General features: G+C 35.2%; 1 protein-coding gene across 5 annotated transcripts in view; it reads left to right on the top strand.

The window, feature by feature from the left end:
• Positions 1 to 16624, top strand: part of SUGCT (succinyl-CoA:glutarate-CoA transferase) — a 320759-nt gene that overhangs the window by 114346 nt on the left and 189789 nt on the right. For all 5 annotated transcript variants that reach the window (XM_058832253.1, XM_058832254.1, XM_058832252.1 and 2 more), the window contains exons 11-12: positions 4165 to 4236; positions 8773 to 8870. In XM_058832253.1, the coding sequence (XP_058688236.1) occupies positions 4165 to 4236; positions 8773 to 8870 (170 nt within the window). The remainder of the gene's footprint in view (positions 1 to 4164; positions 4237 to 8772; positions 8871 to 16624) is intronic.

The raw sequence follows: 16624 nt of genomic DNA, 5'->3' as shown, positions 1-16624 counted from the left end.
CATGAGCCAGCAGTGTGTCCCTGTGACAAATAGATCATTCTGGTCTACGTTAGGAGGAAAATTGTCAGCAGGTCAAAAGAAGTGATCCTTCCCTCTGCTCAGCACCATTGAGGATGAATAACCACTTAATCCAGTTACAGGTCCACAACAGGGTCTAATTCTGGTGTTCTGGGACAAGACATGCTCATAGTGAATCAGGTCCAGTGAAGGGCCAAGAAAATAATTAAGGGCTTGAAGCATCTTTCATATGAGGAGAGATCTGGGGCTTTTAAGCATAAAGGGTCAGAGAGAAGGCTCAAGGAGATCTTACAGATGTGAGTAAATGCCTGGTGAAGGGGAGTAAACCATTACTATACACAACTGCAAATGTTCTAGTTGTTTTGATTTCTGTGTTTTGGATTCAAATACGAAAACTGACCTGGACTTCTGATCATTTTATTGGAATTGCCATTTCTTTTGACTGGTCTCTTATATTTTAAAGATTTTTTTAGTGGAATCAACATGCAAATTGAAGCACATGCAAGAATATTTGTGTATGATTGATGATTTCCGTAGAACATATAGACTTAAAATTCATAAAGCAGGCAATAAAAAAAAGAATAATGGTCTTTTATCAATGCCTTCAAAGCTGGTAAATTTTGAAAGGCTATTGACTTATAGCAGTAGAAAAAAAGGCTCTTTTGGCCTCATTATCTCAGCAAGTCTTTGCTTGCTCTGGTAATAACTGAGGTTAAGTTTGGCCTGCATCTTTATTGTGTAGTCTATGTAACATATTTGGATTTGGAGAACACTTGTAAACCACATAAAACATCCCTGAAAGTGGATAGAAATTATATGCCATGTGTTTAGGGAGATTAAAGTATTTTAATATGCAAAGTATCTCAGGTATAGGATTAAAGTTGGAAAAGTGCTGACTCTTAATAAGATCCTGTAAGATCCATTTGACAATGTCAGGTGGTGATGCATGGACACTGGACCTTGAGATCTGCCTTTGAAAATGCATGTGTTGATGTAATGTACTAGATATTCAATGGAAATTTACAGATTATTTTCTTGGAAACCCTGAAGTTTTTTTACCACACTGAAAAAGCTATACTTTTATGCTCACAGTCTTTCTCTGCCTTTTCCATGAATAAGATGCCAAATAATTGCTTGGTATTTTTTTCTTGTCTTCAGCAAATGATGTGCTGTTGTTCAGGATACCTCATGGGAGTAGCAGATTAACTCATGATTGTACTCTGAAGAATCTTATAAGAAGGCCTCATTCTTCAGAAAGAAAAGGGAAGGGAAAAAGGACTTTTGCCTTGTGTGTGTAGTGCCCTTTATTGCACTAATGTGAAATAATTCGATGTGATGGACAGCAGTTTATCAAAACAAAATCTCATTAAAATCTGTCTGCACTTTGCCCTTACTCTCCTTTGTATAATAAGATTCTGAAGCTTTCTGTGACCAGACAGTAACCTGTGGTAACCTGTAGTGTGTGTACATTTTTTGTTGATGAATAAAACCATTGTTACCCTTAAATGTTGGCATCAATATTGTGCTAGTAACATTTGGAAGTTTCTGCTTTATCAGCAGCAGTGACTGGCAAATAATCAGCTGTTTTGTAATGGGAAGCTTAAAATAGCAGCTGAAGACATTTGAGTTAAGCTTCATGGAAAAAGACACTACTGCATTTATTATGATACCATTTTTGTTGTGTAAGGATGACATGATTGTTATTTTAGCTTTTTAGACACACAGTGCAATTAAGAATAATCAGTTTTCCCACACATTCCACAAAGCAACTGAAGCACACATGCTAATAAGCAGGCCCTTAAATTTAGAGTGACTTCCGCTGCTGCATGGGCAGCCAGTGGGTACAGATGCATGTTTCACAGTGGTATGCAGCTATTGTGTGATTGCATGCTTCTTACAGAGATGTGTGTCTCAACAGAAGTTGCTGATAAATAATAAACTCTCTAAAATGTGCCCATATTACCAATATAAATACATATTGGAGTGCTGAGGAGGAGGATCTGTACATATGACATATACTGTAGGCTTTGTAAGCTGTAGCAGGCATCCAGACTGTAAGTTTAAAAGAATGTACAGAAGAATTCGGATTTGTGTTTACATGAAGTAGTAAGTGTGTGCACCAATAAAAATTACACTGTGTTATATATGCACACTGATATGTACAGTGTTTGACCCATAATTTGTGTGACTTGCATAAGGCTGGTTTTAGAACTATGAATGTCAGCAAACACAAATCAAGATTTGGGCAGAGTATTCAGAAAAGAGATTTTTCCTGTAACTAAAGGTGGTAAGTTTATACTGACAGTTTGAATTCATAGTTATTCCCACTAAAGGTCTTTTACTGGGAGGGAGAGTCTTACATATTTGTTTACCAGGGTCTGCCATTATTTTTTTAGACAGAGGTCTTTATGAACAGATTTAGCTAAGAAATGTTTACGTGTTCACATACAAATCTTTTTTTTATATTCTTTTCTCCAATTTTTTTTCTCTGCTTGCTCTTCATCTCAGTGTGAGTATGTAGTACCTTTATATTATGTATGTCACTAAACTTTTCTGTACTGGGGCCAAGTCTTTCTTGCATGTTTGGGACTAATTGTTTGCAGAATTTTATCTTTGCTTGCTATCTTAGACTGAACTGCTTAATTAAATGTGTGAAAAATAAATTGCTAAACCTTATAATTGGGCAATACTATTTACCATGAAATGAAAGAGCAAACAGGTGATATTTTAAGTATGATGTACAGTTACCTGCATTTTAGAGGAATGATTGTCCACATACAGTTTTAAAATTGTGACTATACCAGATGGTAAAAAAGTCTCAGTGAATGTATTTGTGTCTATATGAAAGATTGCAAGTTGAGATAGCATAACACTCTTTGAGAAGAAGAATAACCCACAGTGGCATGAGAAGAATTTTAATCATTAAAGTGTTTCCATTCCAGGACTTATATTTGTGTGTTATTTTACCAAAATTTATTGTGAAAATTCACACCTTTAAATGAGGACATGATAGCTCATGAAAAAAAAAAAAAAAGAAAAAAAGAAAAAAAGAAAAAAGAAAAAAGAAAAAAAGAAAAAAAAAAGAAAAAAAGAAAAAAAAAGAAAAAAGAAAAAAGAAAAAAGAAAAAAAGAAAAAAAGAAAAAGAAAGGTTTCTAGGAATGGAAGATGAGTTTTTCTCTCTGCAAGAAAGGATTGCAAGACTTTGCCACTATTAGAGCACCTGCCTGTGCTGGTCTCCTACATTGAAGTCAAATTAATGGTGAAAGAATTTTTCCCAAATGTTTGCAAAAATTGGGCTGGTATTATTTATGACTGAAACTGCAGTTATACACCTTTGTATAAGGGAGAGGTGTGGAGGAAAGAGGAATTGCATTATCCAATTTTAGAAGATGCCCTTACACAATGGTAAAAATTGAGGATGTTGCCAATTACAGATTTTCTTTTTTTCCCATGAAAATCTAAGTGAGATGGTTTAGATCGAAATGAAAGCTGTTATGTCCTACCCAGTTCAATGTTGTGTTCACCAATAGGTGTGCCACTAAGGCAAATGTAATGAAATCAAAAGTAAAAATTACATCTTTAAAAGTTGGAAAAGAAGTCCCATTTTCTCCATGAGATCTATCTTGAGACCTCTGAACAAGGAGATAGCCTTATCTCCAGGCAAAGAGCTGTAAAGATGCAAAGTCTATCCCTTTCATTCCTATGAGAGTTCCTAATTTGTAGTTGCTATTTGGCAATTATTTTTTTGGTGTGCTTGGTCAGGATCTGTGCAGGATCAGTGCAGCTGTCTGCTCTGAGTTGGGCTAAGAGTGAAGCTGAAAAAATACCTCCTGGCAAGTAAACATTATCATGGTAATACTTCTCAGTCCTGTGAGTGTGGGACACATTAAGTTTCAGGGTCGGTCATGACATATTTTTAGCAAATAAAATATCAACCAAGATAACTTTAGGAAAAAAAACTCAAAAAGGGCCTCATCCATCTCTGTGGATGGATGACTTTGAGCCACTTTTATAGAACAAGAAATTGGGTCTGAATGGAAATGTTTAAGGAAGTAATTTGAACATTATTTACAAAGTTTCACTTCAAAGGTGTGCTAATATTTCATAGTCTAGCTAGAGCTTATCACCTGTCTTTGTTCTTCCAGGCATTTAAGACTAAGGATGGCTACATCGTGGTGGGAGCTGGAAATGATCATCAGTTTGTCACTGTGTGCAAGGTGTGTTAGGCAAGAGTACAGAAATGTGTAATAGTTTGCATTCTCACTAGGAAAATTGAGATGCTGATTCTTATTTATTTGTTTGTTTGTTTTTAAAATGGAGATAAGTGGTGAGTATAAATTCTAACCCTGCAGATCTGGCTGATGATCTAAGGGCGGGGGTCTGTGTTTTGGTCCTGAATTCAGAACACACCAGTTGTAAAACCTGTAGGTACTGAGCCTCTTTTGAAGTCTGTGCACATCTGATCAACTAAAACAAAATAAAAATGAAAAATGAGCAACCTAACAACCGTCCAATTTTGGAATGGTGAATGTCACATAAAACACACTGGTGCTGTTTTCAGGAAGAAATGTAACACTATTTCTCCATAAAATGCATGGTAAAGAATTAACAAGGTGAAGTTAGAGGATGGATTGTTCTTTTGTTACTTTATGAATCTAAAATAATTCTAAATAAAATGTATCCATTCCAACTATTCCAATCCAAGTATTCCAAATAAAAGACTCCAGTAACATGTAAGATGGGACAAGAGAATTTTTGCATATAGCATTAGACAACATTTTTTAAAATTACAATTCTAGCTATTTTGACCATTGTGTTTTTTCTCTAGGAACCTGGATCTTTATCATAAATTACTGACCCTCAGGAAACTGAGCATTATTTTTCTCCATTTGTTCATGTCAGATATTTAACATTTCTGTGGAAGTTCACCACTAATAACTGGAATATGTAGTAAGAGGACAGTGCTGTTTTGATTCTCTTTTAGTACAATTTGGGGTATGTGTCCCCACCTCACTGTGTGGAGGAGTTCTGCTTTCACTTACTTGAATTGGTTCTTAACCTCTTCAAAATTTGCTCAGTGGGTTTTGTTCACAGAGGTGTCTGAGCACTACAGTGGTCATTATATTAATAGGAATGAAGACTAACAGCTGAATAAGTGTCAACCTGCCACAGCTCTGTTTTATCAAAGACTCATTATCTCATAAAGGAAATCTTCCCAGAGTGTCCCAGGATATAGCTGTGAATGTCTTCCTGGTTCTTTATCATCTAAAGTGAAGAATTATGTAGCAGATGCTTGTCATCCTGCCATCCTTGAGTAAGACAGAGCTGAAGATCCATCACAGTAGGTTCTGGCATCTTGATATGAGCAAGCAGGCACTAAATCTTTAGACTATGCACTTTAGCTGATTTTAAGGTACAGCTGAAAGAATTGTGTTGTGCCTTGTTGCTACGTATTTTCTCTGTCATCATTAAGGAAAGAATGGAACAGAAGACGAAGCAAGATTTTAATCGTTTGTGTTCCCTCAGAATGCATAGGATAAAAATTAAGTGAGATGAATATTAGCCCTGGTCTGCAGGCTGATTTTTCTTTTTTTTTTTTTATCCTTATAAATGTGTTCTGGTGTTCCTACAATTGAAAGTAAGAAGTACAGAGCATGGAAAAATGATGACTGCTTACATTTCAAAGGGATTAAAAAAAGCAGAAAAAATAGTTCAAGTTCTGAGTAATTGTTAGATTTTTCTATACACTAGTTATCATATCCGTTTCTAAAAAGAATGCTTTTTACCCTTATCAGGATATTGTAGGTGTAGATTTGGGCTGTTACATTGCCCAGAAATGAAATGATGAGGAAGTCAGTGGAATGCTGGAATGAATACCCATTAGAGATATGCTCTGTGCTAAGTCAAAGGTGATTTGGAACTTAAAACACTGTGAAGAGGGGAAGCCAATAAAGGAAAAGAACTTTATTACAGGAAGGCCCGCAACACACTAGTGAACTTTAGTAAATACAGAGACAACTTATTCAAACATTGGAATTGCTATTAGAGAATCTTTCTGAGCTGAGTTGGTGCTGAAAGCACAGGCTGTATGGAAGCTGTTGCCCTGAAGACACATACTCTAGAGATGTAACAGCTGGCTCAAGCTGTAAACAATTGCAAACATTCTGCTTCAACTGTATCTTTTCAGGCAAGCAGAAAGAAAAATCTGGAATAATTCACTGTGATATTTTCAAAATCAATGACAACTAACCGTAGCTTGTTTGAGGACTTGGATAATTGCAGAAAAACTTTGTAACGCTGCTGGATGACATGCATTCATTCATTGTGGTCAAGTGTTACAAAAGCACATCCTGACCTGTGGCTGATTTGGTCTGATTAGGAATACAGAGCGAGAGTCTTCAGAAGGCTGAAGTTTTGTGTACAGCAAGGGAGAGTACAAACAGATATGCTAGTGTTGCAGGACAAAACAGAGAGCATAAGCTTGGAATGTGCATGTAGAGCTTGAACAAGGCCTCAAATAGAGAACACCATTTTCATTCCAAATGTTCACAGTCAAATAAAGAAAATAACATTGGCAACATGATGCAGAAAGATGAATGGTACATTAATGAATAACTTCTCAAGTGTGCATTTGTTAGTCACAAAAAAAAAATTGAGAAGAACATATATATAGAAATGCAGCTTTACACCAGATGGACATTAAGTTAAAGCTGAAATCAGTAACATTAATTAAAACAGTAGAGTGAGCAACTCCATATGATCATTTTTCATATAACTCATCAAATGGAACCACAGCTTTCTGATTAATTTCTTGTTTTTTTAAGATCACATAAGTGTTCACTATCATTTACTTTGGACATCCTTACAGAATTTTTTTTTTCCTAAAGCAGTGATTTGTAACTCCAAAATAGCAGTATTAAAAGAAGAAAATAATTTTAAGGAGTACCAATAGTATTGATAAACTTCCAGATAGAGAAATTTAGCTATTTTCTAATGCTAAATTACAATATGTTGTGATTTCCATAAACTAGATTATATAAATGCAGAAGGAAAAGAAAATATGCTGTAAATTAAGTATAGATGGAAGATGCTAGACTGATGTTTTATGTCACCTTGCAGATAAAAATCTGCAGAAGAGTTTTGTAACATCACCATTTTTCTAGCATAACTTAGAGATACCTTGTTTCCATGCTTAGTTTTGTCACTCAAGGTGAAAATTATGTCAAAGATGACTATCTGTTTTTAATATCTCTAAATATCTGTTGAGAGAATATCTGTTTTGCTAATGGTTTTATGTCATCAACAGCTATTCACTTGTAAAGGAAGCTGTGTCCTTATTCAGTCCAGCAAAGTCAGGAGTCATTAAATGACTGTGGCCTTGATCTAAACCAGTGTCAGAGGAATTAGTAGAATGCTATGTTTGAAGCAGAGAAATATCAGAGAGATTGGCACCAATTTACATGTGGTAGTACACAGACATATGGATTGAAGGAGTGACTGAACATGTCACTCCTATCATAAAACATAAATTTATTGATGATTGCTAAATATGTAGAAATCACCTTTGACTCAGACATGTCCTAATCAAGAGAGGACTGGAGTTTGGATGAATATTAAGGAAGTGTTTTATATACTGGTCCTGTTCTTAAACTCTTTCTATGCCCTAGACAAGAGGCAGAGATACAATGATGGGCTATAGGAACTTCAGGTTTGAGGCACTGTATTTTTTGTAAGCCATCTTAGAAATGGCCCTATTAAAAATGTAGCATGTTTAGAATGATTATAAGACTCATCATAAGAAAAACTGAGCTTTAGAGTGTGCTAGTAAGTGAAAATACATGAAGGATATGTGACAGTTTCTTTATGAGATTCTATGCTGCCTTTCTCTGTAGCTGATGTAATTGGTGTATTTTTAGAAATCACATTTAATTATGTTTATTTATTCTATAGAAAGTCATTGTGGCACAAATAGGTAAATTATATTGATTTTCCACACAGCTGCTTTTTCTAATGAATGCCTGTATAAAATTCTGAGACTCCTTCTGCATATTTAATCCCCTTTATAAAATAATACACATTGTCTTCCCATGTTTAAAGTTCTAATGTGGCAGGTCAAAGTTACACATTGAAGATATATTTCTCCTTTCTTAGAGGCTATAGCACCACTTTTCTTTTTTAATTCTTTTGGAAAAAATAATAAAGAAGACCAATGGTGTTTCAATAGAAAAAGACTTTTTTTTCTTTTCTTTTTTTATTTTTTTTTTCTTTTTTGACAGAGATTACTGAAGTGGAAATAAATAATCTTAGACATTCTTTTCTCCGTCTAGCATATGAAGTACAGACATATTTCTTTTTCTGTGACATATAAGTTAGTGCAGGATAGTCCTACAGATCTATCCACCCCCATGTTAATAACTTATTTTTTTAGCATTCAATGGTAAGAATTTCTCCTGGCTAATCTGAAAGCTGTCAGCTAAGATCTGGATCTTCAGTCTGATTTCTCTATTTTTCCTTTACGTGTTATGTAACATTAACCAGGAGGCTTTTTACAAAAAAGAGTAATAATTAATTTTTGATTTCTTTCTATGAAATGATTGATGATAAATTGTGATTATTGGAAATCAGTGATTTTTTAAAAATCAGTAATTATTTGACTATATATATATATGTCTATATGTCTATATGTCTATATATCTATCTATATCTATATATATCTCTTGTCAAGCACACTTCTCACTTTTATTTTTACTTAGATCCTGAATTTGCCTGAAGTTAGTAAAGATTCCAGATACAAAACTAATACACTCAGAGTCCAGAACAGAAAAGAACTCATTGATATATTATCAAAACGGTAAGTTAATTAAAAGGGAAGAATCTACATTTAATCTGTTAATGCCAATAGTAGTGTATAACAAAACCTCATCATGTGATGATGAGTATCTTTTGAGATACTCTAGTTTTTATAATAGGTATTGCAAAAGCTTACTGATGTTAAATAGTCTGTCTTTTGCATACAGACTATAATGTGAACTAAAGAAGCCAGAACACAGATTTAAGTTTTCAGAAACCTTTTTAACTTCTTGCTAACATTAACTTGAATTTTAGTGAAACTACTGCTTCCAGCTTTCCTGGATGACTGCAGCACCTGGAAAAAATGCTTGGAGCACCATTTGCTTTTGCTGTGGGATTTTAAACTTTTCAATGAGTGTTTCTGTATCCAGGGGAGTTCCACTCACTGCTACTCCCTTACTGCTGATTCTGTATTGTGGTACTCTGTGCCACAAATTCTCCCTGGGCCATTCCTTTTGAAAGCAAAAGGATATGTGTTTAGTTTTCTGTTTGGGAATCATCCTATGAAATAATTAATTTTTTTGAAAGAGAAAATTCAAAAAAACTTTTTTTTGGGAGACTAAAATAGCTTAGTTACCTTCCTCGTGTTTGAGAAGGCCTTGTATCTGTGGAGTCCTCTTCTGTTTAATGGAGAATAAATTTATGTAACGAAAGAAAAATTGAATCTGTGTAAACCTTCCCAAAGGTGGCTTCAGCAGCATCTCATACTTCTGGGGATGAGCAGAAGAGGTGGTTATTCAAGAAAAGTCATACTCTCATGTTGTTGCTTGGCCAGTATTAGTCTTTGTCACCAAATGTATAACAGTCATCACTGGGGCAATTTTACTGGGGGGTTTAGAAGTATGAAGTCAGATGTCTCCCCTTTTCATTACATCCAAGATATAGAGTTTCAGTAGCACATCCACACCCCCCACTCTCAACCCCACACGTTTTGGATATTGAGAACCAGAATCATGAGTCATTAAAGAGTGTAAAGAGTTATTTTACCTCTTCTGGTTGCACTTTCTTTTGTCTCTGTCTTACCTGTCCATTTTCAGATGTCCTACCCCTGTAGGGTAGGAGATTTTAATTTTTGATGAAAAAATGAAGTACCAGGTGATATTGCATTTTGGAATAATTATGGTGCAACTGTCCTTGATTAAGTTTTGGAACTCTTCTTTCACCTGCCTATAACAAATGGATTGTGATAGCACAGATGAGGCCACTCTTGCTATAAGTTTTGAGCCCCTGAAAGGCCATAATTTATCCTATAACTTTTGACCTAGTTTTGAGCTCTTACATTCTTGAGGCATAGTTTTAGTTTCAAAGTTGGTTCATGTTGACTTATTACTTGGACTTCATTTTGTATGGCATTTGTCTGATGCTCTCTGGTACCTTGAGAGAAGACTATTTTTCCATCCACAGATCAATTACTTGATAGCTCATTGCTTCTGGTTAATTTTGGATGTTGTAATTTTTTTCCTATGGGCAATGTCTGAACAAGAAGATAAAGTTCAAGCAACAGCTGTTCTTTGAATTTCCAGAATTACAATATGTTTTTATATCTGTAGCTATTAATTAATCAAATTACATTATTGCTCTTCTAATTACTGCTTTATGCCTTTTCTTTTTTCTTCAGAGTTTGCGTTCTGTTTTATTATTATAATTTAGGCTGAATTTCTGCATATTATGTGCAAGTATGTAAATGTATACACACTTTTGGAGTAGACATTTCTAAAGTATTCTGTTATGTCATATTATTGTGAGTTCATCTGGCAATCAGTTATAACAGATATAACAAACACCTTCAATATTCTAATCGAAGTTGAATGTGTATCCACACACATTCCATGGTAACTTTGCCTTAATTCACTAATGTACAGTTTTTTGTAAAATTATATGCAGTTTATTTTTGAAGTTACTTAGAGAATTAAATGAATAGTTTCTCAGTGCTGAAAAATGTCAACCCTTGAGAAATGAAGGGAAATGACAAAATAGTAATGATAGAATTTCACCGAAAAATACCTTAATTTACTCACTGATTACTTGATAGTGTTACAGCTTCCAGCACATGGAAAATATAACCCTAAGGTGCATTACTTGGACAAAAACACCTGCAGACCCTTCCATTCACTCCCTGTATGTGCACTGCTGTCCACCTTAAAATGAATTTGTGGAGATATGAGCTGGAGCAGCTCACAAGAAATATTCTTGGACACAGATTTTCTCAGTCTAGGAAATGAAGTACACTTGTGTGAAGTACAGTAGTTTTGTTAAGAGGAGACACTCCATTTTTCCCCAAACTCTCCTGCCGCCATTTTCAGTTTATACACCCTTCCTGTTCCACTAAGTCACTGGTATTTAAGCAGTATGTATGGCAGATGCTTGGTACTCTGCAAGTGCTTACATATAGCACTGCTGTTGTACAGTAGATATAAGCATATATTTTTTTCAAGTCTTCGAAGCTGTTATATTCCTAATAAACCAAGGTTCCACCAGAGTCTAGAGCAGGTTTTCATTGACCTATCTACCTTGTCCTCTTACCCTTATCCTTTTTGAACTGTTTCTGGAACTGTCACATTTTCTTTTCAATTTTTTCTTAATTTTCAAAATGAACTACCTGCAATTAATTTCTAGGTTTGAGCATTCAGTAAGTGCAAAAAGAAGGATTCTTTACTTCCTTCTCTTAAGGAGGAGGGTTTGCCCAGCTTTGTATAGGAATAGAAGGAGGTGTTCAGACCTACTCACAGGGTCAATAACTCCCTGAAGTCTTGAGTGTTTAATTCACTTCATGTGTGGAGCTGAAATTTTTGAAAGCATCTGAACTCTGAACACCAAGGAGACACTTGATGGCTTTCATTTGCTAGAGTAAAAAATGGATCAACTGAGACTCTTTGGTCACAGTTTTATTCTAGATGTGTGCACAAAAGAAACATTAGGACAATTGGTCAATGCTAAGGAATGCTGGGGTTTTTAAAGAAAAAGGCTCTATCTTGGGAATTCTTGACTCAAGTGACCTCTAATTTAGACCAATAATTCTACTCACTACCTGTGGTAACCATGCCAGATTTCAAGGCAGCTAGATGACCATGGGGATTATGCAGCACTTAGGAGAAACTGACCTTTAAACAGAAGACTTTTCAAAAGTGTGTGAAATGATGTATTCATCAAAGTCAGATATACTGAACTGAGTGAGAATACAAGATGGGGATGGATATGGTTTCAGATGTATATATAACTTGGAACAAAAGCTCTGATAGGTGTGAATTGCTCCATTCATTTCAGGAAGAATTTTCTCATCCTCTTCTGTCATTCTCTGACAGAAATGAAGAGTGAAGCATGCCTGTCCTGAACTCTTCAAACCAGCTTGCTCTCTGTACATCTCAATTCCCTCTGTAGGGCACAAATGAAAGGTAGTGAGGGAGAGAAAATGAGGAAGGATAAGTTCACATATCCACAGTGAATGTCAGATCTCAATAAAAGTGATGGGAAGGTAAACCGCTGTGAAGTGGTACACTGCTTCTAAGAGAGCCTGCTCTCTGAAGCAAGAGGAGGGATTACAGAAAACAGTTCCATCTTGAGACATGGAGTATCTTTCAGTTCCATAGTCTATGGGCAAATGAGCAAAATGCTGCAAAAAGTAAAAACTTTCATGGAATATTCACAGGGAATAAGGATATAGTCCTGTGGGGAATTTTGAACTTACAGTTCTACTGGTGGTGTTGTCCCTTTCCCGTCTTTGGTCCTCTTCCTTCTATGCTGTTTTATTTTCTGTCCCCATCATCTTCCTCCACTTCCTACAGGCTGTCTTCCCCCTCTTCATCTTATTTCGTCTTTCTCCTCCCACTGCTGACGTTTGCACATCTACTTTTCAGTTAAAAAAAAAAAAAAAAGGAAAAAGAAAAAAAGAAAATAAAAATCCGATGCCTTCTGTATCTTCCTCTCTATTTAGGTTACATTCTCCCGAAATGACAAGAAAGCAGAACTCTGACCAAAGCAAATTACCTCTGTCTTCATTTCTTGTGTATGTGCCAAGAGTCAATTTAAAATGACCCTACCTGGGTGGAGGTCAGGTTCAATGGCTACCACTGAGGCCCCTGAGACTCACAGCTCATGTGAGAACTGACAGACTACAGAGCACTCTGTTTTTTAAGTTTCCAGTGGAAATCTCTGGTTTGTGAGTTAGATGAACATCTAACTCACAAACAAAATAACCAAGTTTTAGTTCTTGCTCTTTTCCCCCTCTGCATCTCTTCCACTTTTGCTTCCATTAGAACACAATATTAATAATAATTAATAGAACACAATGCAGATTATTTTGTATGTGTATATATATGTCAAGACACATATATATAGAGTGCACATGAAATTTGAGATGCATCTGTGCAAAAGCTAGTATAATACCTGTTTTAAAAGAAGCTGCTTTGAGAACAGGGGCTTGTTGACCGTCTTTTTTAAATTACTCCAGAATTTGAATATTAATCCTACCATGCACCTCAGTGATGTAGACAAATTTTAAGACAGGGCATCTAAATGTGTGCTCCAAGGTACTTTGGGAAATTAACCTGTAAATGGAACAGAGTGTGTGGGGGTGTATGAGTGTAGGTGGAAAGTGAGTCGCAGACATGCCCTCAGCCTTTAAATTGAAGCAGTTTCACATAAAGAAGAACACATAAATTCAGCATGATTAGTGCTCCTGCAGCTCTAACTAAATTATTGTAGACTCAGAAGTGTTAGGGCTGGAAATGATTCAGAGTGGAACTTCTATTCCTAGCATTTATATTTTAAAACCTTATTCTTGACTGTACGCTACAGCTGCATGCTGCGTATATAAGTGTGAGGGGAAAAGGAATGAACAGGAAGGAAACACAGAGGAACTTGATCCTCAGTTAATAAAGTCATTGCTAAATGGTTTCCACCTAGTAACAGAAGAGGAGGGCACCTAAAAGGGAAAGAGTATTGTAAGATGTTTAATTTTCCTGATGAGAAGCATTGTTAAATTCACACTTGTTGAGACACACCCAGTCTTTGTAAATCTCCTTCCCTATCCCCACCATTTCCTTTTCTAAACCAAGAGACTTGCTGGCTGAACTCACTGTTGATAACATTACAGGAATGAGCGTCTGGTTGTTTACAGCTTCAGCAAGAAACAGGTGTTTGAAGTTTGAAAGACAATTGACTTCAGTGTGGCATAGCTGGTAAGGTTTACTTTCCCCAGTCACCTACCTCACCATCAATACATAGAGGGTTGGGCTGTGTAGACATCAGTTACCAGGTTGCCACGTTTTGCTTTAAAATGCTTCTTATTAAATTATTATTTTGTGTTGGCTTCTGGGTATACAAATGAGAGAGATCCAAAATGTCTCAAGCATCTGATTTTTGAACTAGGTAAGCTAATGTGTATTTTCTTGTTCTTTTCTTACCGTTTAATAAACTTGGAAGATTTTCTTATCTGTGTGAAGTTCAAGATCCTTTCTGAAAAGAAACTTGCCATTGCTTTTCTGATGGCTTACATTTCTATGTTGAGGCTGCTGAAATCAAGGATTTTAAATGAACTTTTTGACCTGACCCTCATTAGCTCTTTAGTCCCCTTGCGTTAAAAGAAAACCAGCAACAAAATCAATGCAACTTTTCATCCTTCTCAATATGCTTTTATTGATGTGTGTATACCTAGCTGATTTTCAGTTGATTTGCACTTCTTTTGTCATAACTATAAAAGTTATGGCCCTTTTTCGTACTTGAGTAAAACAGAGGAAGGTTGGAGAAAAGTAGTATATTTCTAATGTGTACAGCTTAACATTATCTGCCTATAAAAAGAACTAGTTCTTCTACATGCTGGATTAACTACTCAGGAGCCATAAGAAATATATTTTACAAGATAGATGTGCTTCCCTCTGCCTAGTATACCACTCCTTAAAAATCATACCTGATTTTAAAGCACCATGCAAATCTTGATAGAGGAACGAGAAAGTCCATTAATCTCTGGCACGAATTTTGTGCATAAAGGTGAAGGTTTATTAATAGTTCTATAAAACTGGTAACAATATTTATAGCATGCATAAATATAGAACAATTTTTCATATATATAAATTGGATTTGTGGTACCTGCAAATCTCTGGATAGTATTTTATGTAGCTACCACTTTTAATCTACACTATGTGACATCTTTTAAAGTAGTTGAAATATCTCTCAGCAAAACCTGTCAGTACAATCATGTTGATCCCAAATATTTAAATATTTTGTCCATTGTGGTTTTCCCAGTTATCCACTAGTAACAGGAGAATAGACACTAACAGAGATATTTACAGACTATGGAGTAAATACTGTAATATTCACTTTGAAAACACTAATTATATATTCACTGTACACTAAAGGATAATGATCAGTTCTTTGAATTTTCCAAACAAATATTTTCTAGGACTTTTGTTTTGTATAGTGTCTTCCATAGATGCTATTGTAAGAAACTGTACCAACTCTCTTACTCATTTAACTACAATTAAAGAGGTGTTTGGTAGTGAAGAGGGAAAATATTGTAGGTATTTGGGAGTGAAGAGATTGTTGATAGAATAAAATGAAACAAAAACCATTATGTGGATTTGGGTTTGTGCTAGAAAGCACAGGAATGCTATTGTGGACTTTAGCAAGAACCGAAGAACATTTTGTGACTGACCACACGTAAAAGGCTCTTACTAATCCTAGAGGTTGCTGTTCCATCTGTATTGGTAGCTGTCAAAAAAAATTCTCTAAATTAATTGCCATTAGTTTCCTATAGAAAAGAGCAGTATTTTTCTTCAGTAGTTTTTCTAAACTTATTTTGTGTAGAATTGGATGGTTTCATCCGTTAGAGAAACATGGTTACCCTTCCACATAAGACGTAGCAAGGATTGAAGGTTTCCTAGGAAACATAGAAAATGGAATACACACAAAGTGGATTCATTCAAGCTTTTAAAGTTTTTGTTTCATTGAAAGGCAGAATATTGCTAAAAAAAAGAAACAAAATTTACTTTTACAATTATCAGGATGAGAAACTTAGAAATACACCCAAGAACTATTAAAATACATGGACTCATTAAAACCATTTCATCTAGCTTGCACAAGCAGACATTCATTTTCTGTTTTATATGTAAAGATCCATTTCTTACTTTCTTTTTTATTTTAATCAAAATTTGTTAGAAAGCAGAAGGGAATGCAGATCATGCTTTTTAAGAAGCAAAACTTTATTTGTAGTTTATGTAAGAAAACAAGGTGTAAAACTTTTTTTGTTTTATATTTAATTTTTTGCCTTTTGGAGGTTTTTTCTTATATTGTGCTGTAATGTTTTTTGATGAATTTGCTGAGTGTACAGTTTAAATTTAGATTTCATTTAATGATGCCTGCTAGATTTACTAATTGAAGAAAAATATATTTAGTTGGATTTCTTCCACTTTCAATTATTTCAGCTTATGCCACGCTTTCTATTCTTAAGACACTTTAAAGCATGAAATGTATTTAATGTTAAATGTTCCAGAATTTGATGCCTCATTTCAATACTGCAACTTCAGTATCTTCGTGAGTGCTGTGTAATTCAGTGCAGAGCAAGCTTAGAGTATTGCTTAAAATGCAAATTAGTCATCATGGAGACTTTGACCTCTTCAGGAAGTAAACCTCAGTTCAGGCTTTGCAGTAGATGTCCTAGGAATGGGTTTGTTCCTCTTTGGGGTACATATCCTTCCTTTCTCACAGATGCTTTCAGAAAGAGCCTGAATTTGATCTTCTTACCACAAAGTAGTACAGTAA

The sequence above is a fragment of the Poecile atricapillus genome, chromosome 2, assembly GCF_030490865.1.
Source record: "Poecile atricapillus isolate bPoeAtr1 chromosome 2, bPoeAtr1.hap1, whole genome shotgun sequence".
Taxonomy (NCBI): Eukaryota; Metazoa; Chordata; class Aves; order Passeriformes; family Paridae; genus Poecile; species Poecile atricapillus.
The sequence above is the reverse complement of the archived record's forward strand: the minus strand, read 5'-3'. Positions and strand labels throughout refer to the sequence as shown.